This window comes from Falco naumanni, chromosome 1, assembly GCF_017639655.2.
Source record: "Falco naumanni isolate bFalNau1 chromosome 1, bFalNau1.pat, whole genome shotgun sequence".
NCBI classification, from domain to species: domain Eukaryota; kingdom Metazoa; phylum Chordata; class Aves; order Falconiformes; family Falconidae; genus Falco; species Falco naumanni.
In genome coordinates this window covers 111,746,780-111,773,748 of record NC_054054.1, presented here as the reverse complement: position 1 = coordinate 111,773,748, position 26,969 = coordinate 111,746,780, and the positions used below count along the sequence as shown (strand labels likewise).

At 48.9% G+C, this 26,969-nt stretch overlaps 1 protein-coding gene across 3 annotated transcripts; it reads left to right on the top strand.

Moving 5' to 3' along the window:
• Positions 1–18: 18 nt before the first annotated feature.
• AKAP1 (A-kinase anchoring protein 1) lies at positions 19–26,969 on the top strand. 3 transcript variants are annotated; one of them, XM_040578373.1, is made up of 13 exons: positions 36–137; positions 1,056–1,180; positions 11,082–11,124; positions 11,810–13,479; positions 17,335–17,468; positions 18,841–18,967; positions 19,546–19,676; positions 20,692–20,869; positions 21,931–22,081; positions 22,729–22,796; positions 24,268–24,341; positions 25,137–25,202; positions 25,343–26,969. In XM_040578373.1, the coding sequence occupies exons 4-13, from the start codon at positions 11,832–11,834 to the stop codon at positions 25,400–25,402; spliced, it is 2,637 nt and encodes an 878-aa protein (XP_040434307.1). In that variant the 5' UTR covers positions 36–137; positions 1,056–1,180; positions 11,082–11,124; positions 11,810–11,831; the 3' UTR covers positions 25,403–26,969. The 3 variants fall into 3 exon arrangements, with proteins under 3 accessions (XP_040434300.1, XP_040434308.1, XP_040434307.1); XM_040578366.1 differs by lacking the exon at positions 1,056–1,180 and having other exon boundaries at positions 19–137; XM_040578374.1 differs by lacking the exons at positions 1,056–1,180; positions 11,082–11,124 and having other exon boundaries at positions 26–137.

Below are 26,969 nucleotides of genomic sequence, written 5' to 3'. Positions count from 1 at the left end.
GGCGGGCGGGGCGGGGCGGCGGCGGCCGCTGCATGTCCCGGCCCGGCGGCCCGGCCGGGCTGCACGTGGGCCTGGCGCGGGGGCGGCACCGGCTCCGGGCATCGGCGCGGGGCGAGCGGCGCCCCGCCGGATCACCCGTAAGTACCGGCGGCCGGTCGCCTCCCGGCCCCCAGGGCGGCGGCGGGGCCCGCTGCGTCGGCTGTCAGTCGACCGGCTCCCCTCTGTGCGGCGCCGCCGCTCCCGGCCGGGCGGGGGGCGCGGGCGGCGCTGTCCCGTCTCCCCCGGGGTGCCGCCCGGCCGTGCCCGCAGCGGGGGCGGGCGCTGTGCCCAAGGTCGGCGCCCGGCCCCGAGGTCACCCCGGTGGGGCGGGGGTGTCTGCGGCGGCGGGTCCGGGGCGCGGGGCGGCGGCGGCCGGTGTCCCGCAGCGCTCTGAGGTCGGCGGCGCCGTCCCGCTGCAGCCGTCCCGGCGGGGCAGGCAGCGGGGCGGCCGCGGACTGGGGGGCGGGTGGCGGCCTCCCCTGCCCTGCGCCCGGCCGGGCCGCGCTGGCTGGTGCTGCGGCCGTGGCCAGCAGGTCCGGCCGTTGGCGAGCTGCTCACGTGCTGCCGTGGCCGCGGTGAGCTTGTAAACCAGCGTGGAACGCGGGCAGGAGCAAAGAACTTAAATTATATTGCTGCTGAGGAGGGAATGCTTCAGTAGCCTCACTTTCTGGAAAAGTCCATGTTGTTTGACTCTTCTTTTTTTTTTTTTTCTGTTCTTTTCCTTTTTTTTTATTTCTTCTTCCCCATCCTTGAAGCCAGTAAGGTCTAAGTTATTCACGTTCCAGAACAGGGCAACTTGATCCATGTCTGCCAAAGTTCTTTATTACAGTCTAGTAAGCTAGACCGTGAAGCAAGGAGCGCAGAATGAGTGGACTCTCAGTAAGGGCATCCCCTCTATGGAAGTTACCGGTCATAATAGGTAACAGCAACAAAAGCTGCATTTAACCGCGGTCCATCTGTTACGGAGAAGTGAGAGGCTGCAGAACGGGAGTAATCCTGAATTTCTGTTTTTGCAGGGTTGTGTGCTGCCCGGGCAGGTTGCGGCTGCGCTAGCACCTGCTGAGCGCTATCAGCGCCTCCTGGACTTTGTCTCAGGTGAAAGGAAAGGACTGGTGGCTGGGGCTGCTAGTAGCAGGAGAGGGTAACTTTCCTTTTCTCCTGTTTGCTTTGTGCCTGTGAATGATCCACTGAGTTGTGGCCCAATGTGTGTGCACAGTGTAGCCGAGGAAGGGCACATGGCACACCGGAGTGCAGCACAGCTCACGAGGTGGTATGGCCCTTCCTTGGTAGCATGAAGACTGGGGCTGTTGGTGCCACTGAACTTAGCTTGCGCCTCTGCTGGGGGTCACTGTGCCACCCACTTCGAGTCACTTAACTCCTCGTTCTATAATGAGCTTCCTGTGTAAAAGGTGAAATGCTGTGCAGGCGTCTGCTGAGCTGCTGTACCTGTCATCTGGTAACATCAGTGTACCTATGATTCTGTAAAGGGATAGTACAGCTTCTCTACGTGTATCTGATGGCACAGGTTAGTTCTTGATTAATTGGTTTGCCTGCACATGCTACCTAGAGCACTGGAGGAAATGGCAGGTCTTTAGAAAGTTAAAAGGAGCAAGAAGCCTGTAGAACTTGAGCTGTGCTTGAAGCCTTCCAGAAGCCCACCTTCTTGCATCACTTGCTATCCCAGTACCACTTGCTTGACAGTCTCTCAGCTTTTGTTTCAGTGTTTCATTATTTTGAAGCTTTTGAAGGACTTCCCAAAGCTGTCATGGGACGCCAGTGGTGGGGGATTCTGGCACATAAATCTCGCCAGGGTTGTAATGTTATCTTGTACAACAGGGCTACAGGCTTTTTGCTCTCAGGTGTGAAGCAAAAGGTATTGTTAGGTTTGGAGAGACGGTGTGGATGGTGTTGCTGGAACTCACTTGTGTTCTGGTAGCTGCCTTTCTCAGGTGTGCTCTCCTGAGTCACACTGAGTTTAGATACCCATCCTAGGAGCTGAGTTCTTTCTTAAAGATCTCTGGAGATGCTTTGAGATACTAATTCTGAAAATCACCAACTGCCTAGAAAGCCTTGGTTTTAACCTAGACCATGATGTCTGAAATTAGACAGCAGGAATTCCCCTCACCACCCAGGGTGATCCACCACAGTACGTAGGTTCCCAGTTCCCACAGATTCTCTTGGGAGTTAATGGTGACAGGATTTTGAGGATTGCAGCCAAAGCTGTTCAGAAACAGAAGTGGTTGATTTGCTATGTTGAGATTTTTGTGTTAGTTTTGAAAACATTGCAGGCTGACTTTGGGGGTGTTTGAGAGCAAGTATACTTTTGCAGTAGTGGTTATCTGCAGAGCATAATGCTTTAAAAGCAACATACCCCGCTTATGTATAATTCTCATTTTTCATGTGCACTTAACAGATGTGAAAAAATTACTTAAGGTATTTCTAGTGTTCGTGGAGATTGCTCTAACATCAGGGCTGATATATCCCAGGTGACCTTAGCAACATCTAGAAGTAATAAAAACCCATTAATTAAAACATTAATTATGGTTTAATTGTTTAATGTTTCAGATCTAATGACTAGCCTTTTTTAAAATGCTGATTTCTATCTACAGTGCTTCTGTGAAACTCTTAATGCAAATGGCTGGTTAAACTTCATGAAGCGATGATTAACTTCAGGCTGAGATACTTGGAAGGAGCTATTTCATTCAGCAGGTGCTTATTTCCTGGAAATTAAGGCTGTTGAGTTTGCTTCTCCTGGGGATTGCTGAAGGTGATATGTTTGCATGTCACTTATTGTGTTTGCAAATGGTCTGTCTTCAGCTGTTTTACCATGTTTTTTTATTGTCCACTACATGGATTCAGTGTAACTTTGCTGCTCCTGCATTTTGTATCCTGGCTGGAAACTGACTCTGAATTTATGAGCCCTGTACGTTCCTATTAGCAGAGTTGAATACTTCATAAAAGATTGTGTAAAATCATTCTTCAGCAAACAAACCACTGCTTCTAGACCCGAAGAGGTCCTGATTGCCTTTGACCTCTGCTGCCACCTGGCAAATGAGGATGAGAAACTTGCCATGTGCTGTAACTGATTTTTGACTCCCTGTGTATAAATAGCAGCAGTTCCTGGCAAAAGCTCATGATCTGCATGTGCCTCCTGTATCGAGGGCATTAACTTTGCATAGGGATAAATCTGTGAATTGGAAACTTGAAATCTCAGGAACAAGGTTTGGGGTGTGTATCCCCAAAAATCTTAGGGCTGTGACCCTGCAGTTTCCCTCTTCCTTAAAGAGGAGGAGCCTGTTGTTATGAGCTTGGACTTGTATTCCATTTCTTGTTGAAATGCTGGGTTAGGAAGAATTCTTTTGGTGTTCAGGGGTGCAGGAAAGAAACTTGCACATCCCTTCCCAGAAGTATTTCAAGCTGAATGGAGTACAGTGTCCTCTTTGCTGCCTGGTAAAGAGGACAGACTCCAGTCTCTGGAGTTGGAGTACCGATTTTATATTCCCTGTGTTTCCTTCAACTTGATGTGATGGTAGGAAGGTCGCTTAATCTGTGTCTCTGCTTTGCTTTTTTAAAAAAGGGCAGCCGAAGCAGAGGAAAGGAGGCAGCCTGCAATCTTTGGGGGAAGCCTTTCTGTGTGTGAGAACAGCCCCTGGTGTAACTTGGGCGAGGGCTTGTAGGCACTACTGTAATACGGATCAAAGTGAAGCACGTTCCTCTCTGATTAGGTCTCAAGTATGTTGTGTGGCTTCCTGTGGCAACCTTGTTAATGCACACAAGTTACCTCCCTGCTTGTTCGGTCTAAATGACTAGTGAAACCTTTTGCTGTTCCTTCCCAGCGCAGATGAATACAGGGTGCCTTATTCACAAATGTTTGATGTTCATCCTCTCTGTGTGCTTGTGCAACTTACTCCCCAGCCAAGCCCTGGGCACAAGGCTTCCAGCTGAATGACGTGGTTTTTTGCTTTTCTGTTTCATTCCAGCTCTTGTTTTGAGAAGCTCTTTATCAAGGTCTTGTTGCTGTGCACAGTAAACATTCTATGAGCAGGTCTTGCTGCTGTTCTCCAGGTACCTGTTTGGTCTCGGTGCTGCCTGTGTTCTCATCTCTTACAGCAGTATCAGTGTGTTGTGATGTAAACTTCACCGTTTTGTCCCCTTCAAAATTCATGCTTGTGTTTTGTCTTGTGTACAAAGAATACTGAAAGCCTTTGGTTAGTTTAGTCTCGACTCCTGAGCATTGTGCACGCTGTATAGATACCAGGCATTTGACTTAACTGGTTGCTTTTAAATTTTAATCTAGAAGCGGCACACACTATACTATGTTGTCCTTAGCAAGGGCTGCATTGGCTTCATTGGTGCAGAAGTAAACACAAAATACCAAGTGTTGATGCCCCCCCGTGCCCGCCCCCCCCCCCCCCAAAAAAAAAAAAAAAAAAAAAAAATCTGGAAAATATTTTGGTTTATTCTCCAGCCTGGGTGGAAATGTGGAAAGAATTACAGGTGCTAAAATCTGGATTTGGGGAAAATTTTGGTAATGTGTTGGTAGATTATAAAGATAATAAAAACTGCTTTGCTTGTACCACGGAGGACTGATTTTTCTTTAGTCTTCTATGAAAAATGTTTTTACAAGAGTTGAGTCTGGACTGGTACATATGTCAGAGGTAGCTGTTCAGAAAGAATCCCAACAACTGATGTCTTAGCCTCTTGGCTGTAAAAGTGGTATTCATTCCTCAGTCGTGGGGAGGGTTAGTCTGAATCGGAAAGCTTTCTCTGCACTGTCAGGCTGGATGATAATAGAAAGGTCACGTGCCCTCTGGCTTCTCTGCTGAAGTCTTCTGGCTAGCTAGGAGAAGCAGAAACATTTGGTCTGGCTGTTTCTGGAGCAGACTCCGCAACTGGCAAAAAAAAAATAAAATTAACTCCACACAATTTTGAGGAATAGCCAAGCAAGGTAAAGGTGGTATGGGTGAAGGGGTGCAAAAGCAGTTTCTGAAGTTTGCTTCTGTATCTGAGAGACCTTTCTGGCAAAGCGGTGAAAAATTGATCTTGCCTTCCTCTGTAATAGAGGATTCACAGGGAGACGCTAGCTTGGTTGAGTAACCATAAATAATGAAACAATTGGAGCAAGAAAGTAATAAGATATAAATTGGAGTAAGGAGTGCGATAATCTGATAGGGGTAATGTTAATTACATAGTGTAACCTGTGGCTTGTTGCACAGTGGGAGTGATCAGCTCTGCACCTTGCATTACTTCGTTAGGCAGTGCAGGGTGATGAGGGTCGCTGGCGGTTGGTGTTTGTATCTGTGTGAGCTTTTCAGTGGTTTCCAAAACATATGTAAAAAAACTCCACAACCCTATAGTTTGTCTAGGCTGACAGTTTTATTGTAAATGTCTGCTGTTGGGCATGTAAACAGAAATTGTTCAGGGTCTTGCTTTGAAGTGATGCTGCTGGAGCTGTGCTGGGCTCCTGAGTGGGAGTAAGTACACAGCAGCAGTGACTGTAAGGCGAAATACTAATAAAGCCTGGGCCATCAGTGTAGTGGCTTCAGGTGCAAAGGAGGAGAGTAGCTGTTGTGGGAACATCAGTGAAGCTGACTATGCTGAAAGCAGTTTTTATCGTAGAGATAAACAACCCTCTCCAGGCGGGAGGAGCCGGTAGGGGAAGTGCAGCAGCTCCAGAGGCTTTGGACTGGAGACGATTGGTTTGTAAAAGCCAGAACCAGTGTGAAGCACTGGATGCCCCAGTGCCATTCCCCAGTATGCAGGGCCCCATGCAGTCCCGCACCAAAAATAGTGCGGACCTCACATGCTGTATGTGCTGTATGCGCTTGCCCTGCACCAGCAGCCACTTCCACTTCCTTCTGGCATGCCAGGAATCCTGGCTAAATGTCACACCTTGTATCGAGGCACAGCCAGAGAGCTGCAGCTAGGACTTGAGGCTTTTCCAGCTTGCTAAAGAATCCCCACAGTAGGTCAGGGTAGGATTAAAACACCAAGGGGAGAGTAGGGGTCAGTCAGCTCTCCAAATCTGTATCCTGGCTTGATTTATGGAAAACTCCTGGTAAAGATAGGGGAGATGAGGACAAGAACGAACGTGCACACTTGCCTACCTTTTTTTTTAAAAAAAAAAAAAAGCCCAGGACAGTCAACGTACTTATTCTACTTGTTTGCATTAGGGTCCCAGAGCAGTTTTAAGCCACCTTGTTTCTGTAGCCAGGACAAACAACCCTGCGGTATACACATCCTTCTAAGGTTAGAAATGTTTGCAGCACAAGGCTTGCAGAGAAGCCAAATAATTCATCCTCAGTATCCGAGAGGAGAGCTCGGCAAGCACTTGCTCCATGTTTTCAGGGCTTTCCACACACAAAAGGTCTGTTCTGAGGCAGGCTGCTTCAAGGCTCTACAAGAAGAGACACAAGGACAAGTCCCAAGTGACTGAGCCCCCAACTCTGCAGGGACATAGCCTGTGGTGCTGCCAGCCCCTGCCTCCTCCGCTTCCCTTCTGCCCCAGCACTTGAGAGATTATGCTTCCAGACTCTGCAAGCTGTGGAAATCAAGGCTGAAATTAAAGGCCATCCTGAAGGATCACAAAGCAAACAAGCAGGCAGCTAAATGGGTAATGTAGCATCGCCAGCAAGGCTAGGGTGCCTCCCCGCAAACCCTATAGCTAGCGATACAGCACTCGGGGAAATAAATACTGTCTGGGTGAAAGAGAATTGGACGAGGCTGGCACAGTTAAAACTAAACCATGTGGGCTCTTAAAATTTTCCATGCTAAAAATAACCAGTAGCCCATGCTCTGCCTTACAGGAGGCATAAGAACAGGAGTAAGGGACTGGAGACCCTACCCTTAAGATAAATTACAGCCCAGAAACAGACGTGGACATACTTGACCCGACCTTGGCATAAGGCATATTTTGATCTGAAGCAAAACTGGGAAGTGCAATGTCCAAACTGCAGCTTCTTTCTTTGTCATACAAAGCTAAAGGAGGCAGATGGCCTGCGATGGAGGGGATGACCTGCCTCCTCCAGGTCCGGCTCTGGAGTGCTGTTCAGAGAGGTGTGCTATCCCCACGGGCTGTGGTGCCGGAATTGCGGGATGGCTTTGTGGTGTCAGAGCAACCTGCAATAACACGGGGCTGCAGCCCCTGGCATTACGCTCCTGGTCGCTGGGGGTGTGGGCCACAAGGCTTTACGGCCTCTCCCACGTTCTCCTCGCAGGCCAGCCTGGTGTCCTGCCAGGGAGCATCACCCAGAAGAGACAGCTCAGAAAATAAGCCTGCAAACATTCCAAGACTGGTAGGAGCCAGGCAAGCTAGATTTAAAACTGGATCTTATTTTAAGTAGTAGCAAACAGGTCATTTTCTTATCCTTAAATAATTAATGGGAAGTGTTCTGCAGCAATTCCTGCTTCAAACACCAGTACTGAAAGACAATAACAGCAAGAGGTGCCCCTTGAGCGAGACCAGCTTTTCACAGCCCGGTTAACGTGGGCTACAGAGCTCAGGAAATGGGCTGCTCTGAGTGAAAGCTGCTAACGGGGACCCTCCACAACTTTTAACATCTTTATGAACCAGCAGTCCTAGTTGCAGAGGGGTAAACGAACAGATGTAAAAGGCTGAAAAACCTGGCTTGTTGTAGAGCTAAACTAGAGCTCTAGAACAAGAAACGCCAAGGACTGTCGGGCCAGGCTGCCTCCAGTTTGGCAGCGTTTAAGGCCCATGTGATTTGACAAGTTGCCATTTTCTGTTCTGCTGCTGGCAGGAAAATCCCAGGCTTTCTCCTCCTCCTCCCCTGCCATGTGTTTAAGTGATCCCATTGCTCCTGCCTTCCTGAACTGGCTATCAAATTGGCAATGGAGAGGGGGTTTTGTCACTCGTAATTGTGTTGGGAAACGGATGTGGGCTTTAGGAGCTCTCCTGTGGAGGAAATTAAAGAGAAGTATGTGCTGCCATCTTACAACGGTTTGGTTGAGCAGGTTAAAAATCAACTATCATCTTAGGCATCGCATAAAAAGTGTTGTGACTAGCCTGTCAGAATCGGGCCACTGAAGTTGTCTTACTGTGTTTGTGTAAGGAGATGTTGGTGTTAGCTGTCCCTTTAGCCAGCCCAGGGCTTTAGGATGTCTGCTGGGTTCTTGTGCAGAGCCACTGCCTTTTTATTACTTTGTAGATGATGGTAGGATGTGGAATTTCCATTTTAACACGATCCCTGATAGTATAATGTGGCTCTTGCTAAAACTAGTCCAGTTGTAAAACTTGAAATTAAATGAGCTTTGCAAGGAGCAGTCAGCTGATCCACCAGTTCCCACTGATGTAAATATCACAGAAGAGTGACGATCTTTATCTTAAGTGATATTAACGTTTAAAAAGGCTTGGAACTCTTTTGTCTGCCAGGCTTTGGGACAGGCCCGTCCCTTGGTGGAGCATCCTGCTGCTGTCTTCCTGCGCCACCGTGCAACTGTGTGGTACTATTGTTTGTGCAGTTGGTGCAACTTAATAGGGAATCGGATAATAATAGGGCTGTCTGTTTAATCAGGAAAGCTTGCTGGGAATGGACTTATGTGAGCTACTTTAGTTTGAGTTTGTGGTGTGCCTGTGAGACAGCTTGTCGGGTGGTTCTGCATTAATTACAGTAACCGAAGCGGACAGCAGATGAGCACTCACAGTGGCTCACAATGTGCCTCTGTGCTGGAGAGCATAAACGTGAACCTTTTGTCTTAGGAATGTACGGGCTTCACCCTTTCAATTTACCAAGTTCCAGAAACCAAACATCCAAATTATTGCATATGTTTGTTGGTTTCTTTGGGGTTTTTTTGTTGAATTCCAAATCTCGGGTTTTGCTGTCAACTGAAGGTTCATCCTCAGCAGTGAGTCCTGCTAGCTGACTGCATAAAGCCAGCTGGAAGTAACTTGGCTTTAGAAGATACCAGCTGTGAATGTCCAGTGAACACAGCCTCAAGTTTCCCGTGTAGAACAACATAAATACTTCATTTGTGATATACTGGACCACTTAAATTATGTCTACAGCTGACCTTTGATTTGGGACTGAGCAAGAAATCTAGTCCCTCTTCTTTGCTGTTCATTTGTTTACTTGCCTCAGTCGTTAGGACTGTGTGGTTAAACAGTACAGAAGCAAGGCTGGCATCCAAGCTAGCTTGGATAAAGTTGTGTTTGCTCCTGTGGGATAGGAGGGTATGGCTGGAGGAGGTGAGAAATGTGGGGTGAATATTAACTTACACGAGGCTTGGATGCTTGCTTTGAGCTTGAGGGAAGCCTGGTTTTGTCCCTCGGCTAGAATGTATTCAGCTTCTCATGACAATCAAGGCCCCAAAGGAAATTTGTATTTGGAAGCTGCAGTCAGAATTAACTTGCTCTGCTGATAAAAGTTGTTTTTTTCCTGGTTGAGATAGACTAAGCATAGTTGACAGAATGACTTGATTATCTTCTCTTGACTAAGAAATACTATGCTTTCTAAAGAGGAACTAGATAATACTCCTTGCAAAGCGCGGTTCCCATTTCTAGGACTTTGTTATCTCTTGACAACAACCTTTATTTTTGTTGCTTATTGGCAAAAGCCTTGAGGCGTGTCAAGAAAAGTCTGTTGTGTGTAAGCATTGTCAGGCACGTGGAGTTCTGCTTTAATTCCTGCTCAATGAAAATTAAACTGGAAGTGCTTTTTAGCAAGGCAAAAGCTGCTTTTGGGCAGGTAACTGTTTGGCTTTGTGTTCCGGCTCTAGACTTCCCTTAAGAAGTAGGAAAGGTGTCAGCCCTGCTTTGTGTAACTCAGGTGAGGCTTGTAAACACCTGAGCAGCATGCCTGGGACGTGAGTCTCAGTGGTGTCCAGGCAGGGAAGGTTTCACACACTTTCTAGGCTAAGAGACAGCTTTCGACTCCAGAAAGTCAGAGGAGTAGCTGATTTAGATGTAGAACACACTTTGAAGCTGGGTTCTTGAGTAGCAGCGTTCTGTCCAGGCTGCTTTTGCTAGACAAATACCTCTACTCTAAGGATGTTACAGCCTATTTCCCATCTTCACTGCTGTGAAATCTTTTAGAGACTTCTGGTTATTGGGGGGCACTTGCTTCATCAGGCTGTGTTTGCTCTTTCAGGAATTCCTACGCTGTGTGTGTGTAAAAGTAAATGTAGTAGCTGCATGTTGCTGTTTAGCTCCCGGTTAACTACAGACTTAGGTGCTGTGCCCACACACCAGCCTCTTGCGGTGCTGGGGGTGAGAGCCTTTGCAGAGCACTTCACCTTCCCAGTTCCGTTCTAGAGACGTGTGTGTTGTCAGCCTGTGCAGCTCTGGGGAAGCACAGGGCTGGGGAGACCTGCAGTGTGTCGAGTCCCGTCTTGGAACGCTGGTGGCACACTGTGTGGTGGCCCAGCCCAGTGCTGCAGAAGCTCGCGGTGCTGGGTGCTGCCCTGCGAAGGCAAGGCAGGAGGAGGAAGTGTCGGCGTAAAGCTGTGGTAAGGTGAAACTGGTGAGTGTAATGGTGAGGAACATCCAGCTCTCCTGAGTGTCCTGTTAAGGGGGAGGTTTTATCCCCCAACCTGTGATGGTCACCTAGTCTCTCAGTGTCCCAGGAAGGGCAGACCCTTGCGCCTGACCAGCCTGTCAGAGCTTGCTCCAGACACTTCTGAACAGCACGGTCTCGGAGGGCGATTCGCCTATCCTGCTTGGGGATTCCCGGTGACATAATCAAACCAAGTCTTCAAGTTTCCAGAAACTCACACAAAACAGATCTCAGCTGAGGATTTTTATTATGCAGATTTGTGGCAGATTAAGGTTTGAGATTGCTGTTGATAATACGCTGACTGCAAGAACAAGTGTGAAATGCTATGCACACAAAATCTAATCACTAATGCAAGCCAGCTGGAGTTCAGTCATTAAGTGTGCATAGAATACAGTATAGTTTTTCCCCAGTAAGTCTCCCTGTGGGGGAGAAGACAAGCTCAGCCTGTTGACCGATCTCAAGAGTTCTGATGAAGTCTTCCCTAACTTCTGCACTTCCTAACTTAGTTTTGTATTACTCCTTTACTTCTAGGTGGAGCTTGGGTGACTCCAGTTGTACATGCGTTTTGTTCCTGGTAGGTGTAAAAATTCTTTCACTTGACCTTTAAATGCGGAGTCAAATAAAAATATAAAGTACATGCTTAGTGTGAGGGGTGGTCGTGCCTTGGAGGGGGGTAGCTTTGAGATGAAGTTGTGCTTTGGTAGTATAATGAGTAAGGTTCATTGATATATATATATATATATATCATCAACTGCAGTTGTTGGCTCAACAGCTGACATCTTCCCTTGTCTTCTGACAGCTACTATGTGGCTTGTCAGTATATGGTACCATCAAGTTCTGCTTCCTGCAGGGAGTGCACCAGGGCCTGGCCACGGTGTCTTCACTCCGCTCCGCCACCCCCGTCCAGTTCCTCTCAGCGTGTGCTAAGGCTGTAGTTTGTGTTGCCTGGGGAAACTACTGGGAGCAGATACTCTGCATACCCACTGCATTTCATCTTGGAAGTAGTAGCTGCAGTTTTACTGAATGTTGAATTTTAAAATTTCTTTCATGTTTTAATAGATAGCCACTTTTCCACACCTGGTCTTAGGTAGAGATCTTAGTCTTTGGTCTGCTGGTGGAGCAGAGCTGTGAATTTAAAGAGCTGCTGGAAAAGAAGCCTGTTTGTGCTAGCAGAAATCCCTCAAGGCATTTATGAAACTTCAGCCTTTCTGTTACCTTCCCTGTGACTATTTTAACGTGGTTTCTGTTTCTCCTTGTAGATACAATTACTGAGACTGCAAAATGGGTTTACGCTTCCACCGTGTCGTCTTGTTTGCCATACCTGGAACACTGGCACTTTTTGGCTGCTGGTGGCTCTATTTCCGTAGAAAAAAGGATGCTAGCTATCACAACAAACAAGTCATAGCCGTTGGAGAAGAGGAACAGGAAGAAGTGCCAGAGAATGATTCCTCATCCAAAACAGCAGCATGTGTCCCTCGAACACTGCTCCTCTCATCAGAAGAGGAATGCCCAGAGAATGACACCTCAGCCTCCATGCTGTCAGCAGCGTTGATGACGCCCTCTCTTCTGTGTCAAATTCATGAGAGGCTAGATCTCTCACAGGACCTTCCAGACCTGTCAGTAACGACAATTCAGCCCAGCACCCTTGAGGACGACAGTGGCAAGCTAGAAACAATAGGATCTCAAGATGAAAGTAGTGTCCCTGCTTGTGTTTCTCTCCCTCTGATCTCAGAGAGCACAGAGTGTCACGGCAGTGCTGTGGTGAGCCTTGTAGAGGATTCGGGCTCTAGCACAAAGCAAGATCAGCAGCTGTCAGCATCAATGACGGTGGCACAAGTGTCTCTGGGAATCACGGAGGAGATCAGAATTGCAGAGCAGACAGGTGATTCTTTGTTTAAGCCCCCGAAGGAAAGCCAGGTGCCAGATATTGTGCTCTCGGATATTGGCTCTGTGCCAGCCCTTTGCTTAGGGTTGGGAAAGGAAGCCGATACCCCACAAGCCTTTCTCAATGATGAAGTTGTATCAAGTCACAAGGATCCTGCAGTGAGCACGTTACAGGATAGTTTGGAGTCTACCTGTTTGGAGCAGCCCAGGGAAGAAGAGATGTGCAAGTCAATTGCCAGTACTGTACCTGTGTGCCAGGAGGAGAGCAGACACCCAAAAGGAGATGCATTGGAAAGAGAGAAGATTAGAGGAGCAAGCCTGGACAAGGAAGAGGTTGAGGAAATTGAGCAAGTAGCAGTACAGATAGTTTTCAAGGTCATTTCGATAGCCACTGAGGAAGTGCTGTCTGGTGCCATGAGTGATGCGCCTGCTCAGATCTGCCAGGTTGCAGCCAGCCAAGTGAAGATGCCACTGGAGACAAGCGTTGTTTCCCCTGGCTGGATGCTTGTGGAGAAAGCTACAGTAGCTGATGAGAACATTGCTGCAAAGTGTGATGCTGCAGTAGTGGCATCCCCTCGGACAGAGCAACAGGATCGGAGTGTGATGGATTCCAGCTGTTCAACACACGGCTGTTTGTCCAGCCCTGTTCAGGGAGACACAAAAGACTGTCAGATGAAGAACCGTGTGTGCGGTGACTCCCAGGGAGCTGATCGGACTTCTTTGGAAAACTGTGGAGGGCCACTGGTAGAGTTGCCTGTTGTGATGGAGGACCCTGGGTACAGCACACACACATCTGAAGGTGGTCAGAGTGCAAAGGACCCGTTGCAGAACGCAATGCTGTCTGTTGCATCAGGCCAGCATTCGGACTCACAGAGCATACCTGCAACCCAAGATAAGTCTGCTGATCAGAGCTTGGTACCAGCTGGCAAACCTGCTACTGAAGACAGCAAAGTGCCACACAGTAATGGGATACTGAAAGAGGATAGTCCAGACTTGCATAATGAGTGTAGCAGTGCACTGGGGGTGGCTCGAGATCACACAGAAGGTAAGAGGCTCGAAAATCCTCCTGCAAAAACATAGCAAACAAGCATTTTATGTGCTGCAACCCTTCTCCTCCAGAACATCTTCAGATAAATCCTCTTCGTGTTTAACTTCCCCAGTGGGTGACTGTTTAGCGCTCGTGCCAGTAGGCACTCTGTAGCGGGGGATCGTGCCGGGGGACTGTGGGGAACTTACTGTGCACCGGCAAAACCGAGAAGCAAGGGCAGAGAGAGGGGGAGGGTGCCCCAGCCCACCCCAGAGCGGGAAGCATTGAGGCCTGGCTGAGCGGCAGCTCTGGCTCGGTGTGTGCGGAGCAGGAGTGAAGGCAGTTAAACCCAGACACGTACAAACGCAGCCCCAGGGAGCACAGGCGGGCGGCCAGGGCACGGCAGGGTGCGCAGGGCAGGTGCTGTCCCCGTGATGGCTGTGAGATGTGAGCTCCAGCAGCGGCCATTGCTCCCCAGGAGAAGCCCGGCTGTGGTGGGACGAGCCAGTGGCCAGAAGGCACGTGGTGACCCAGATGGAGCTCCCACATAACCACGCAGCTGCCAGGTCACTGCAGGGAGCGCCTGAGCCCATCGCCACTGCCGGGGGGCAGCAGGGTAACACCTGTGTGAGTGTGGCTGGGTGGAGGATCTGCTCAGCCTGGTGGCAGAGCTGGAAGCAGATGTAGGAAGGTGAAGAAATATCAGGGATTGCGAGAGGAAGATAGGCTGGTGGAGCTGTGCTCTACTGTCGCTGAGGCCAATGCACTGCATGGGCACGTGACAAGAAGTGGAGGCTCCCCTGTCTCCTTTGATCCTTGGAGAAGTAAGGAAGGGGGTCAGCAGAGCTACTGCCTTGGACTTTCAGAGCACCAGCTTTGGGCTGCGTAAGAGCCTGGATGCCAAGAGTCCTGGGGGAGATAGTTCTGAAGGGCTAAGGAGCCCGGGAAGGCTGGGTGTCCTTCAAAGAAGGAAGTCTTAATGGTGCAGGAGTAGGTGGTCCCCATGTGCCGAACGGTGAGCCGGAGGGAGACTGGCCTGGCTGAACAGAGCTTTGGCTGGAGCTGGGACCCGGAGGAAAAAGGAGAATTTACTGCTGGTGGAAGAAGGAGCAGGCAGCTCCTGAGGACTATAAGGCTGTTGCAGAGTTATGTGGTGTGGAGGTTAGGCTGGGGGTTAGCCGGTGTGACACCCATCTGCAAGCAGGGCAGGGAGGAGGATGTGGGGAGCTACAGGCCTGTGGGGGTGACCTGGGCGCCGGGGCAGGTTATGGAGCAGGTCCTCAGGAGTGCCATCACGTGGCACGTGCAGGACAGCCAGGGGATCGGGCCCAGCCAGCATGGGTTTGTGAAAGGCAGGTGCTGTGTGACGAGCCTGATGATCTCCTACAAGATGACCTGCCTGGTGGCTGAGGGAGAGGCTGTGGGTGTTGCCTGCCTGGACCCTTGGTGAAGCCTTTGACACCGTGTCCCACAGCTCCTGGAGAAGCTGGCTGCTGCGGCCGGGCCGGGGGTGCCCTGTGCTGGGTGGCAGGCTGGGCGGCTGGGCCCGGAGCGCGGTGGGGCTGGAGTCACGTCCCGCTGGCGCCGGGCACACGGGGGTTCCCTGGGCTCTGTGCTGGGGCCGGCCCTGGGTAATGTCTTTATCAGTGATCTGGGCGAGGGGATCACGCGCACCCTCAGTAAGGCTGCGGGCAACGCCAAGTTGTGGTGGGAGTGTTGGCCTGCCAGGGGCAGGAGGCTCTGCAGGGGCCCTGGGCAGGCTGGGCCAAGGGGCCAAGGCCAGCTGCATGAGGTTCAGCATGGCTCGGGGCCGGGCCCTGCCCGTGGGGCACACCAGCCCCAGGCAGTGCTGTGGGCTGGGGGCAGAGCGGCTGGGGAGCTGCCCTGCAGGAAAGGACCTGGGGGTGCTGGTCATGGCCAGCTGAACGTGAGCCAACAGAGTGCCCAGGTGGCCAGCAGCATCCTGGCTTGTGTGCGAAACAGTGTGGCCAGCAGGACCAGGGCAGCGACCGTCCCCCTGTGCTCACCACTGGTGGAGCCAGACCTGGAACCCTGGGTCAGTTTTGGGCCCCTCACTCCACGAGGGACGTGGAGGGGCTGGTGCGTGTGCCTCAGCACAAAGCTCATGGTCTAAAGCTAAGCATGTGCTCGAGCAGCCCAGTGCAACGGGCCCTCCTGGGTGTAGGCCAGGCTGTTGAACACCTTGGGTTTTTGAGACCTGCTAGTTTGTGCTTCAGCTCAGGCAGCCTCTGGGTTCTTAGCAGTGTTTATGGGCTGCTGCTGGAAGGAAGCCGTAAGGCAGGTTTCTGAGGTGCTCCTGGGTGAACCAGGGAAGTGCTCTGATGAACTGTGATAACATCAGTTGGTTGCAGACCAATTACCTTGAAGCCTTTTTGCTTGGAAGAATAGATGCATGCCAAGAAATCCCAACAGGGAGCAATGTTCGTGGAGTTCCCCCATCTGTGCCTGTGTTGCTTTTGCCTTCTAGATCCTGGATGATGTGTGCCTGGCAGAACACAAAACTGTCTGAGTGAATGTTAACCTGTGTGACCTTAGGGATGGATGTTAAAATCCTTTTTAGGACCCTGTGGTGCCAACAGCCCCTAATGACAGGATGTCTTTTGTAATTGCTACAAAGTAGTTGGAATGCTGCTTGTTGCAAGACATGGGGATTGAGTTTGCCAACAATTAAGCATTAAACCCACAAAACATTTTTGCTAGTCAGGGTAACCATAGGAAGAAAATGGTTTTGCCTTGTTGTGAATGCTGGTGTGTGACAAGGGCGTGTTGTGGAGCCTGGTGATGATCAGGGCTGAAAGCGCTGCACTGACACAGCTGAAGGGCAGGGAGAAGGGATATAGTAGGTCAAGCTGATAATGCGGCTATGCTGGGTAAGAGGTCATACAGCTGACCTTCACACCCGGGCTGTGAGACTTCAGTCCTCATCCTTGTTTAGGAAGGCTTTGGCAAGCTGCTGCACTGTTTGCTTTTGACTTTCTAGGCATCTGTGCTGTGCTGTGTTAAGATGCGGCAAATGTGAAACAGCTGTTGAGTGTATTTTTCTCTTTGGTCTTGCATGGGATGGTCTGAATACTTGCAAGCAAGTGAGTATCTTCATGCTTCTGCTTGTTAATCTGGAGGAAGGATCAATCTTGTGTTACATGGGCTGTATCTGGGATCTGAGCATGAGGAAGCTGTTTGAGTTTGTCCCCTTCCCAAGCAGAAATGTTCCTAATATCGTCTGATGGTTTGGGAAGAAAACATAGCTCAGCTGTGCCACCTTGCTTCTTCAAGCATATGACAAATTTGGGCAAGAGGCAATCCCCTACCACAGCTAGCAGTGGGCACATCTGGCACCCGTGTCACTGTTCAGCCCCTCTTGGGGCAGGAATGTAATGTTAGTGCAAAGAGCAGATGAACAGGTTGCACGTCCCTCCCTGCGTTCTGAGCTCCCTGCAAAGAGCCCTGTATAAGCCATGGGGAAAAGGCAACGTACCTTGCTGCAGCAGCTCAGTGTTGAAGTTACCATAGCTCTCATTCAGCTGGTAACTTTGACGTACGGTGTCTTGTCTGTGCTGCTGCGTGAGGTGTCACCATGTTTGAAGGACTCTGCTGAACTCGAGCCTCCTTCTGTTGCATTCCCAGAGGCGTGTGGGTTTTTCTCCAAGAATAAAAGGAAACTTTCAGCAGCGTGCGTGTGATGGGACTTTACCCTTTCTGAAATACTGGAGAACCTGATAGGAACATCCCAACTGTGAATGCATGGGAAGATCTCAATGCAGCCTCTGTGAAATGATGTATTTTCACAGCCTTGTGTCTGGTAGCTGGGTTGTGTGGGTTGTCTGAATGCTGACACATGCACATGTCTTGCAGGTTCGAATGTAGATTACATGGATTTTGTGGACGGTGGCTGTGCCGTGAGGAAGACGGTGGCTCATCAGAACTCTAAGCTGGGAAGAGAGTCCAGCAAGTCCGACTTCGTTGTCTGGGAAATAGAGGTCCCAAAGGTAACCAGCTGCTGGCCTGCTCGCGCATCCTGCCCTGCCCTACAGAGCCGTCTTTTGGTTCTTCCAGTCTGGTCCTGGCCCAGTGCCATCCCGCAGAGATCAGCAACAAATCAACAAGGATTTAAGCATTTAGCTCCTATTAGGACTCCCCAGGAGCAAAGAGCTAGTACACAACTGTAAATACAAGGCATGTGAGGGCTATGCCCAGGGGAGCATTGGTTGTTTGGACTCATTATTCCCCATTATCTTCCACCCCAATCTGTTAGTCTGGTGCTTTGTGTACCCTCAAAGCCTTCTGAATGCTTTCAGTTGTTAAGAGCAGGTGGTGGATTTTTTTTCTTTCCACTCTGTAGGCAGGTTACGTTTTAACTGCCTGTCCAAACCCCCCCTCACAAGCTGAATGTTTGTCTGAGCTATTCTGTGGAGCTGCTGTGTCTCTGTCTTTATAGTGAGCTTTCTTTTGGCTTTGGAGAAAGATTGTGTTTATCAGGACTACGTTCATACCTTCTTCCCTGCTTTGTCTGTGCACAGTAAGCTGTGGCTGTCCTACACAGCAGTGCTGTTGCGGTGTTGCTTCTCAGCAGAGGTGAATGCTGACAGCCAGTAACGTGAGACAGCACCTCCCAGCAGGGCAGGTATGCTGCCTTGGGTGCTTGGGTGCTGTGAGCGCCGTGGAGACGCGTACAAAGGCTAAGGAAGCAGTTCTACAGCAGAAAATGTGTTTCAGTGGTTAGTGGAGACAGGCTGTGACTCAGGCCCCACGCTTGTGCTGTGGCATCTGCCTCTGGCAGTAAGTGGTGGTAGGTGCCAGTGGAAGAGTAGAAGTGACGGGGCTTGCACAGACACCTCTGCATCACCCTGCACAGCTGTCCAGGGACACTGTAGTGTAATGGGCGTGATAGCCTGGTTTACTGTCCGGTCAATTTGTCTATTCTCTTTCAAATTTAATTAGCTTGTTTGAAAAGTGCTAAAACATAGTATTTCATATTTCAATGAAAAATGCATGTAGCATGTTTGGGTTTGGTTTGGTTGCTTGGTTTGTTTTAAATAAAGTGGTGGGAGATTGAGAGAGGATGTGGCTTGACCGTGGGAAGGTGGTAGCCTTTACCAGGCTTGGTTTTGTCCCATTGTGTCTTTATGGTGTTCTAGAAGACATGAAGATGGAGCTGTCCAAATGAGCTGTGCTTCCTGATCTGTATCTACTGTGACTTATCACAGACCAGCTGAACGCTGCACCGGTCCAGCATTGCCTTATATTTATCCTGGCCCTGTGCTACAGGAACTGGGAATGTGGGTGAAATAAGCCACAAAAACCAGTATTTGATTTACGTTTCCCTTCCTGACTGTTTCTTTCTTGTCCCCTTTAACAAAGGAATTAGTTGGCCGTTTGATTGGCAAACAAGGAAGATTTATGAACTACTTGAGGCAATCATCTGGTGCCAAAATCTATGTCTCAACACTACCTTATTTCCATGACTCCCAAGTCTGCCACATCGAAGGTAAGTGGAATGTCTGTTCACAGCCTAGTATGTAGTTTGAAGGCCTTAATGAGATGGGTAAACAAATGTAGCAGCTTTGCGAGTCCAATGCTTTACAAATTCTTTCTGCTCAGTGCTGTTACAGTAGAGGTATATGCCAAGTCGCCTGCACCTTGGCACGTGAAAGCTCTTTTCTGCTGGAGGTGAGAATGCATTTGAACATCTCCAGCTGCTGTGGCTTAACCAGCACCTTCTGCAGGATCCCTTCAGGCCTGAGGGAGCTGCTATGGGATGTGCATCATGAGATGCACTCTTGACTGTGAGGGGTGTTAGATTAGTTGTGGTTGAAAAACATCTGCCAGTGAATTAATTGGGTTCATACTGGAGGCCAAAGCTGTTGAAACTAAGGCCTGGCAGGCAGAGTTCCTCGTGTTGGTGTGATACCAGGTTACACAGTCAATCTATTAAAACTGAAGTTGTTGGTGTAGTGCTTTTGTAGAAGAAGCTACAGTCTTCTAGTAGCTATATTGCTTCACGGGAGTGGGGGTGTCCTCAGCATATCCGTGCTGCAGGCTTTCTGCGGGATCTTTGTGTTCCAGGCTCCTGGCCTCAAGTAGACAAAGTCCTGAGCCTGATTGGCAAGAAGTTCAAGGACCTGTGTCTCACCAACGTCTACGGTCTGTCTCCACCAACACCACTGACACTTCATTCCCTCCTTCTGACTGCCTGGGTAAGTCCCAGCTTGCTGGCTGGACTGATGTCATGTGGAAGGCTGTTGTCAGTCGCTGCCATTGTAGTATGTGATACCCGTGTGGCTGGTGCACAGACGCCCGCAAAAACAGTTTGATTTCTTGTGGCACTCTGTTGTCCTGCTTGTGTAACTACTACAGATCAGATTTATCTACCTATTCTTCCACTGCTGTTTCCATTGTGCCTGAGCTGGGAAATGTACAATCATTTAGGTTGGCAAAGACCTTTCAGATCACTGGGTCCAATCGTTAACCCAGGACTGCCGTGTCCCGAAGCACCATGTCTACGTGTCTTTTTAAACCCTCCTGGGATGGTGACTGCACCACATGCCTGGGCAGCCTATTCCAGTGATTGTCCAGCCTTTCAGCAACAAAATTTTTCTGGGCATCTAGATATAAAGTTATTGTGCACATGACTGTCTCCATGGATGTGAAGACAGGCTTTGTTCTGGAGAAGTGAATTTATGCTGGGGAATTCAAAGCATTTGAGATGTATTCTGGGCACAGTAGTGCTTGGAAGGTGCCCAGCACTATGGCCCTCTAGCAGCCAGGGCAAATGACTTTGAAAATGGGGCCTTCGTGACAAATATTGGACAGCCCTTGCAAAGATCACCTTGGTACTTCAAACCCCTGTGGGCAGGGAATCCTTGTGAGTTGCACTGTGGTGATAGTGCAGCACGGTTTGATGTGCATCACCTCTGACTAACCACTGATCTCTTGGGTAAAGAAGTCTTACAGCTGCCTGTGCCGACAGCCGCCTTGTGTGCAGGATGGGCCCCACCCCAAGCCTGATTTCCTTTAGAACAGCATGGACTAACAGCAAGTAGCTTTCTGCTCCTGATCCAAAGCGACCTTTGGAAGTGAAATACGAGAGTGCCAGGGCTTTTCCACCCGTGGCTGTAAGCCTCAGGATTCGCTGGTGGGACATGGAGTTGCTGTGAGTGAAGCTTGTGTTGCAATGAACACTAACAAGAATTTCTTTCCTCCCCCTGGCAGCTGTTCCTCCCGGATGGAGTCACTGTAGAGGTGGTCGTGGCGAACCAAGTCAATGCAGGGCACATGTTTCTCCAGCAGCACACACACCCTACTTTCCATGTCCTGCGTAGCCTTGACCAGCAGATGTGTGCCTGCTATTCTCAACCTGAAATTCCAACCCTGCCAACTCCAGTGGAAGGCAAGTAACGTGGTTGCTCCCAAACTGTTCAGTGGAGTGTAGTGGGTTTGCACAGCAAAGTTTTGGTAGTGGTGATATCCACCTGCAGCCCGTGGAGGACCCCACACCAGAGCAGGTGGATGCCTGAAGGAGGCTGTGACCCGTGGGAAGCCTGTGCTGAAGCGGGTTTGCTGGCAGAACTTGTGACCCCGCGGGGCACCTGCTCTGCAGCAGCCTGTTCCTGAAGGACTGTGCCCTGTGGGAGGGACCCACACTGGAGCAGTTCATGAAGAGCTGCAGCCTGTGGGCAGGAGTCAGGTCGCAGAAGTTCATGGAGATCTGTCTCCCGTGGGAGGGACCCCATGTTGGAGCAGGGAAAGTGTGAGGAGGAAGGAGCAGCGGAGTGGTGCGACGAACTGTCTGTAAGCCCCATTCCCCATCCTGTGCTGCTCCGAGGGAGGAAGTAGAGAAATTGGGAGTGAAGTTGAGGCTGGGAAGAAGGGAAGGCTGGGCAGCGTGTGATAGTTCACTTCTCATTTCATCTGTTTTTTGAGCTGCTGCCGGAGTACAGATGTTGTTCTACTCTTCCTTACCCTACTCATCCCTGGAGTACCTCTCCGGCCACTCAGGTGACGTGCAGAATGAGAGCAAGCCTGTCTCAGGTTATTCCTAGTCAGCTTGGTATTTGGCGTGTTTTTGCTGCCAAAAGTGTGGAACTGCTCCCAAATCTTCATAGTGTCGCTGCCTGCACGTGGCGTAAAGTGGAGGGTGCATCACATAGAAAGGGAGTTTTGATGCTTACTTTCCTTTCTGGGGACAGACCTCACTGTTAGTGACCAGAGGCTGGAAGGGAATGGGATACCGGCGTGGAACAGCGTGGTAGGAGCAGCAGGCTTGAGAGTAACACCCAGCTCTCCTGTGTCCCAGCTGCAGGCCTTGTCTGATGGGGGGGTGGGGGGTGGTGAAGGGGGATGGAACAGATCTCAGTAGAGACCTGTGCAGTGCTACTAATGCCTGAAGCGCCGGCTTCTGGAAATCCGCTTACCCTGAGCCTTTCTTCTCTGTACTCTTGTGTTTTGCAGTTGGTATTATCTGTGCAGCGCCAGGCCTGAATGGGGCATGGTTACGGGCTCAAGTTATTAGCTACTTCGAAGAGACTAGTGAAGTGGAGCTCAGATATGTGGACTACGGAGGATATGACAAAGTGAAGGTCGATACACTCAGGCAAATCAGGTCTGTAGCTCGTCTTCACAGCCTGAGGCTATACCTGGCATACTGGCTTGAATCTTCATCAGAGGCATCTGTATTGTTTGAATTGCTTCTAGGTTTTACCACAGCTGAAGTGGGAAATAGTAGAAGGGCTCGTCTCAGCAGCAGATGTGGGTCCCTTGGGAGCACAGCAAACCCTTGCAAGGCTTTTTGAAGGGGAGGGGAGAGGAAATGGCAACTTCTGGCACTTCAGTGTGGAAGTTGAGCAAAAGGATGCCTTCAGGAAGCCCCAAAGTGTGGTTAATTGATGAGCTAGGAAGAAGATTCAAATTCTCTCTGCCCCAGCCCTAAGGCCTGGGAGAGCTGTGTTGGATGAGGGTTTTCATACACAAGCCCATGAATTACTTGATTGTGCCCCAGAGGTGGGAGAAAAGCAGTACAGCCTCTATTATGAAGGTAGTTTTTGCTTGGAGCCCAGTCCAACTTGGCATGTTAATCGGACAATTTATTGTTGCTACTTAGATTGCTGGGAGAAGAGTCTGATCTCTTTTTCTGTCATCAATTTTAAATGGAATTCCTGTTTGAGCAATTGATTAATCAATGTCACCTTAAAGAACACAGGAGTAACTTAAAGCCATGTTCTTATTCTGATTGACTCCCTTTTTTTTAAGGTCTGACTTCTTATCACTACCTTTCCAAGGAGCAGAAGTTTTACTAGACAACGTGGTGCCACTTCCAGGTAATGGTGCTCTGTAGATGTAGCGCTGGCACTCCTGCAGGTTTAAATGAATGCCAACTGTGTACGAGCAACGATTCTGTCTAAACTGCGCCCTCCTATTTCAAGTGCAGTCTTTGATGTGACTAGAGCAAGGACTGGAAAAATTGTATGTTATTCTTCTAAGTGCACTAGCATGTCACAACCTGTCCAGGGGAAAGATGATAAATGTCCAGGTGTTCCCTACATGGAGGAGAGGATGAATTGCTCTTCCAGACAGCAAGTTGGCAGGACTGGCAGGGTATAGGTGAAGTAGCTCTAACTGTTCTGCCTTCTGTCATAGAATAGCTGTAAATGCAAACTTAGTTTTTAGTCTGTGAGACAAATACCTGATGCTTTCCTACTAAAATGACTGATGTGTATAGTTCCGTACAGGTTTAAAGTACTACCCTCCAAGCACTGGAATAATGTCAGTCACTACCTAGAAATGTTTTTTTCTGTTTTGCCTTTTTTTTTTTCCCCCACCCCCCCCCTGCTTTTCTTTTCTAACAGTGTTAGTGATGCATGCTGTATCATGCCTTCTGGGCATGGAAAGGGTGGCCGTAGGAGCTAGGGCTCAGGCCAGGCTTCAGCACTGGGGTCAGTGGCTGGCAGGACTCCAGGAGGCACAGGCTCTGCCAGGACTGTTGATGGATGGCAAGGTTTAAGCTGCTTCTGGCAGAAGTCAGTGTTTTTTGTGTTTCCTGAGGTCATCGACCTCCTTCAGGATTTGGGGGCTTGTAAGGAGCTCACTCGCTGCCTGGAGATGGTCTCAGGGTGAGAGGAGTACAAAGGAGAAACTATTTTGCAGCAATTTAGTAGGAAATAAGCAACTTTCCTCCAAAATTAATGTCACTCTGCTTATGTCTGGTCTAGAGTGCAGACTGAGTGTTGCCTGGGACACAAAGGTTTCCGCTGCATTGCAGGTGTGGAGTTAGCAACAGTACCTACGCAAGCAGTGCCGGCTGAGGGGTTTGAGCTGCCAGTGCTCGCAGAGTGTGCTTTTGGCACCGTTCGGGTGTCAGCCAGCCTGTGGTACAAATGCTCCCGAGTTCCCGTTCGGAGTATTGCACTCTGTGCAGGGTCAGTAAAGTCCTGAGGCCCCTGAGCTCTAGTTTATTAAGGATCAAAGTACTAAGGGCAGCTCAAAGGTACTGCAGAAGTATCTTTTTTTCTTTAAAGCCCCCTAATTCATCAGCCACTTCTGTTCACATTTACTTAGCTAGTGGCTTTAGAAAGCGCTTCATCCTTTCCCTTCAGCAGCACAGCAGGCACGGTACTTGTGTGATCTGCAGCTTAACAGACCGGTCTCAGCAAATGCCTATAGCGGCAGCAGGTGAGGGTTCTCTGGCCTGACTTACGTAGGAGGTCGGACAAGATTAGCCTAGTAGTCCCTGCTGGCCTTTACAGCCTGTGAATGTCTCATTTGTTTTCTCCTGTTGTTGTCTTTCCAAAGACGAGGACCACTTCTCATCCGAAGCTGACGCCACTGTCAGTGAGATGACCAGAGGTGCAGTCCTAGTGGCACAGGTACGCGAGAGCTGTCTGGAAAAGTCTTGTTGCTGGTGTGACTGCTGCTGTTCTCTCTGCCCCCTAGCACGCTGCGTGTGTGAAATAAAGAACAAAGCCAGAGCCTGTAAGCCTGGCCGCTGGGCAAGGTTCTCGCTGAGAAATCTTGGTGCTGAGCGTTTTGTTGAGTAGCAACAGCGCGGCTGCGGTGGGGTCAGTGTTCCCCCTCGCCACTGACGCGGGCAGGAAGGGTGGGCACACCTGTGAGGGGGTTCCCAGAGCACAACATGGCCTGTTGTCCAGCGGATCAAGTATCCACCTGGGTCCGTGCTGCTTTGCCGGTCTCAGCTGTCTGTGCGACGCTGACGTCGGGATGTGGCTGCTGGCTGGCCGGAGGGAGCAGCGAGGCTCCTGGCAGTGTCCCAGAGGCTTCCGCCTGCAGAGCCTGATCCCCGTGAAGAGGCGTGTACTTCTTCTGCAGTGCTTCCAACGGTGGCTGTAGCTATCACGGGAGTTAACCGGGATGAGTGGGAAGCTGATAGTGTTTGTGACGCTCGATCTTACAGCTCCCTTGGGTTTAATGCAGTGTTCAAATGCATCGCAAACTCCTAGCAAGTACATGAATTTGGGTGACGAGAGCAAACTTGTCAGCAGGGTGCCTCAGCCGCCTGGTGGCTGTAGCCACATTTCCTCCGGCCTACACACCAGCTGAAGTATTGAGTATCTGATATGTGCTGAACGATGCTAGCCTTGCAGCCTCCATGGCTCAGACCACAACTGCTGCACACTCATTTATTTTGTTTTCTGTGTTTCCAGGTCACAAATTACGACAGTGCCACAGGTCTGCCACTGATACAGCTGTGGAACTTGATGGGAGATGAGGTGTGTGCGTTGACATACCTTTTTTTCCAACACTGTTAGTTTTATGATTATGCAGAGTTTTTATTGTTAATTAGGGACTTGCTGATGTTTCTTGCAAGTGGTTTGTTCACTTTTCTACTTTTTCCTCCACCTCCCTTTAGGTGGTGTCAGTGAACAGAACTCTGGTGGAGAGAGGATTTGCTCAGTGGCTTGACTACTAGCAGTGTCCTAGATGCCTCAACAGCCCTCTGCAGAAACAAACAAAGAAGACACCTTATTTTGAAATGTTACAATTTGGTTTGGCAAATTCTTATAAGAAGACTTCTTTACACCTAAATACCCAGTTTTATGGTCCATTGATACTAATTTTGCTCAACTTTTACCATTTCACTAGAAACACGTACCTCATGTTGGTGAAAGGTGGGGTGTTAAAAGCCATAATGACAGATACTGTAGCTTTAAAGCAAAAAATCCTCCCTGTCTGCTACTCAAAGTTGAATGGAAGAAAACTTAAAACCCAGGGGCTTGCTTGAAGCTAACAAATGCCTCTGAAACATTAACTGTTGTTGTATTTTTGTTCAAGATGTGTAATACACCATGAACTTAGTATCTGCTTTTCCTAGAAGTTACATCGGTTGTCCTTTTTTAACAGGCTCTGCCTATGAAATTAATGAATGTTATTAAGGAATTTAATGTTCAGTTATGGATTTTTCTATATTGTGCCACTAACCTGCACAAATAACATTCATCTTGTGTCTTCTGTATGCCAGGAGGTAGATGAATTGCATTTGTTGCACTTAATGTGGCACGTGTCTCACTGCAGTCGTGGTTTTTAGGCTTGATATGCTTAAGGAAGAAAGCTTCTCTGTGCAGATGCTTGAAGTGCAGGATATGTTACCACTACAATTTTTGTTCTGAAATGTCATGTATTTAAAGAAAAGAACCGATTGCCAAGCCCAATTGTAGTTTATATTTTTCTAGCCTTGCAAGTCTGTAAATATATATAAAAAAATTGTAATATTTTGTACAAGAAAAACACTGGAAACAAAGGGAACTTTACAGAATCTTTTTCACACCAAAATGTGCTATGTAGGTAGAACTGGTTTGGAGTGCATTAGGGTAGCCGACATTTGGAGCAACTAAATGTTGGGAGTGTTTCAGCTCTGCTGTATACAAGATTAGTATTTCCTAGATTGCTGTCTGGTTTGAACTGTGATCGCTGCATTCTTTGCTATGTTGCTGTACAGATCTGTTTTAAAAAAAAAAAGTAACAACTTGGCATTAATATTGCAGTGCTGTTTTCTCAAATTTTTTTGATCCTTTTTAGATTTCTCTTACATATTTAAAAAGTTGCTCAAGTAATTTAAGCAGGCTTAATACTCTTGAACAGATGCCCTCTAATGTATATAATTTTAGATATGTATTGAACTGGGATTTATTGCTGGCAGGGAAGATAGTTGTCAGGAAAATGTTGATGTAGTCAGTCCTGAGAAGTTTTTTCACATGGATTCAAGGATGTCCTTACATCCTATGAGCTAACATGTCAGTGCATCAAATGTTTGGACAGCTGCCTACAGAATCTTTTGGTCCAATCCCTTCTAATATGGTATGGTTATATGCTTTTTTTTCCCCAGTTCTTTCCTATTTGGCACTTACAATTTATTGTTCATGTTTGCAGTAACATCCAATGAAAACTAAATTTGGTAACTCATTTAAATTTATAAAACATATATATCCTCTTGGAATGTTTCTTTCCATTTAAATTAAAGCTAAAATTTTAAGCCGTAA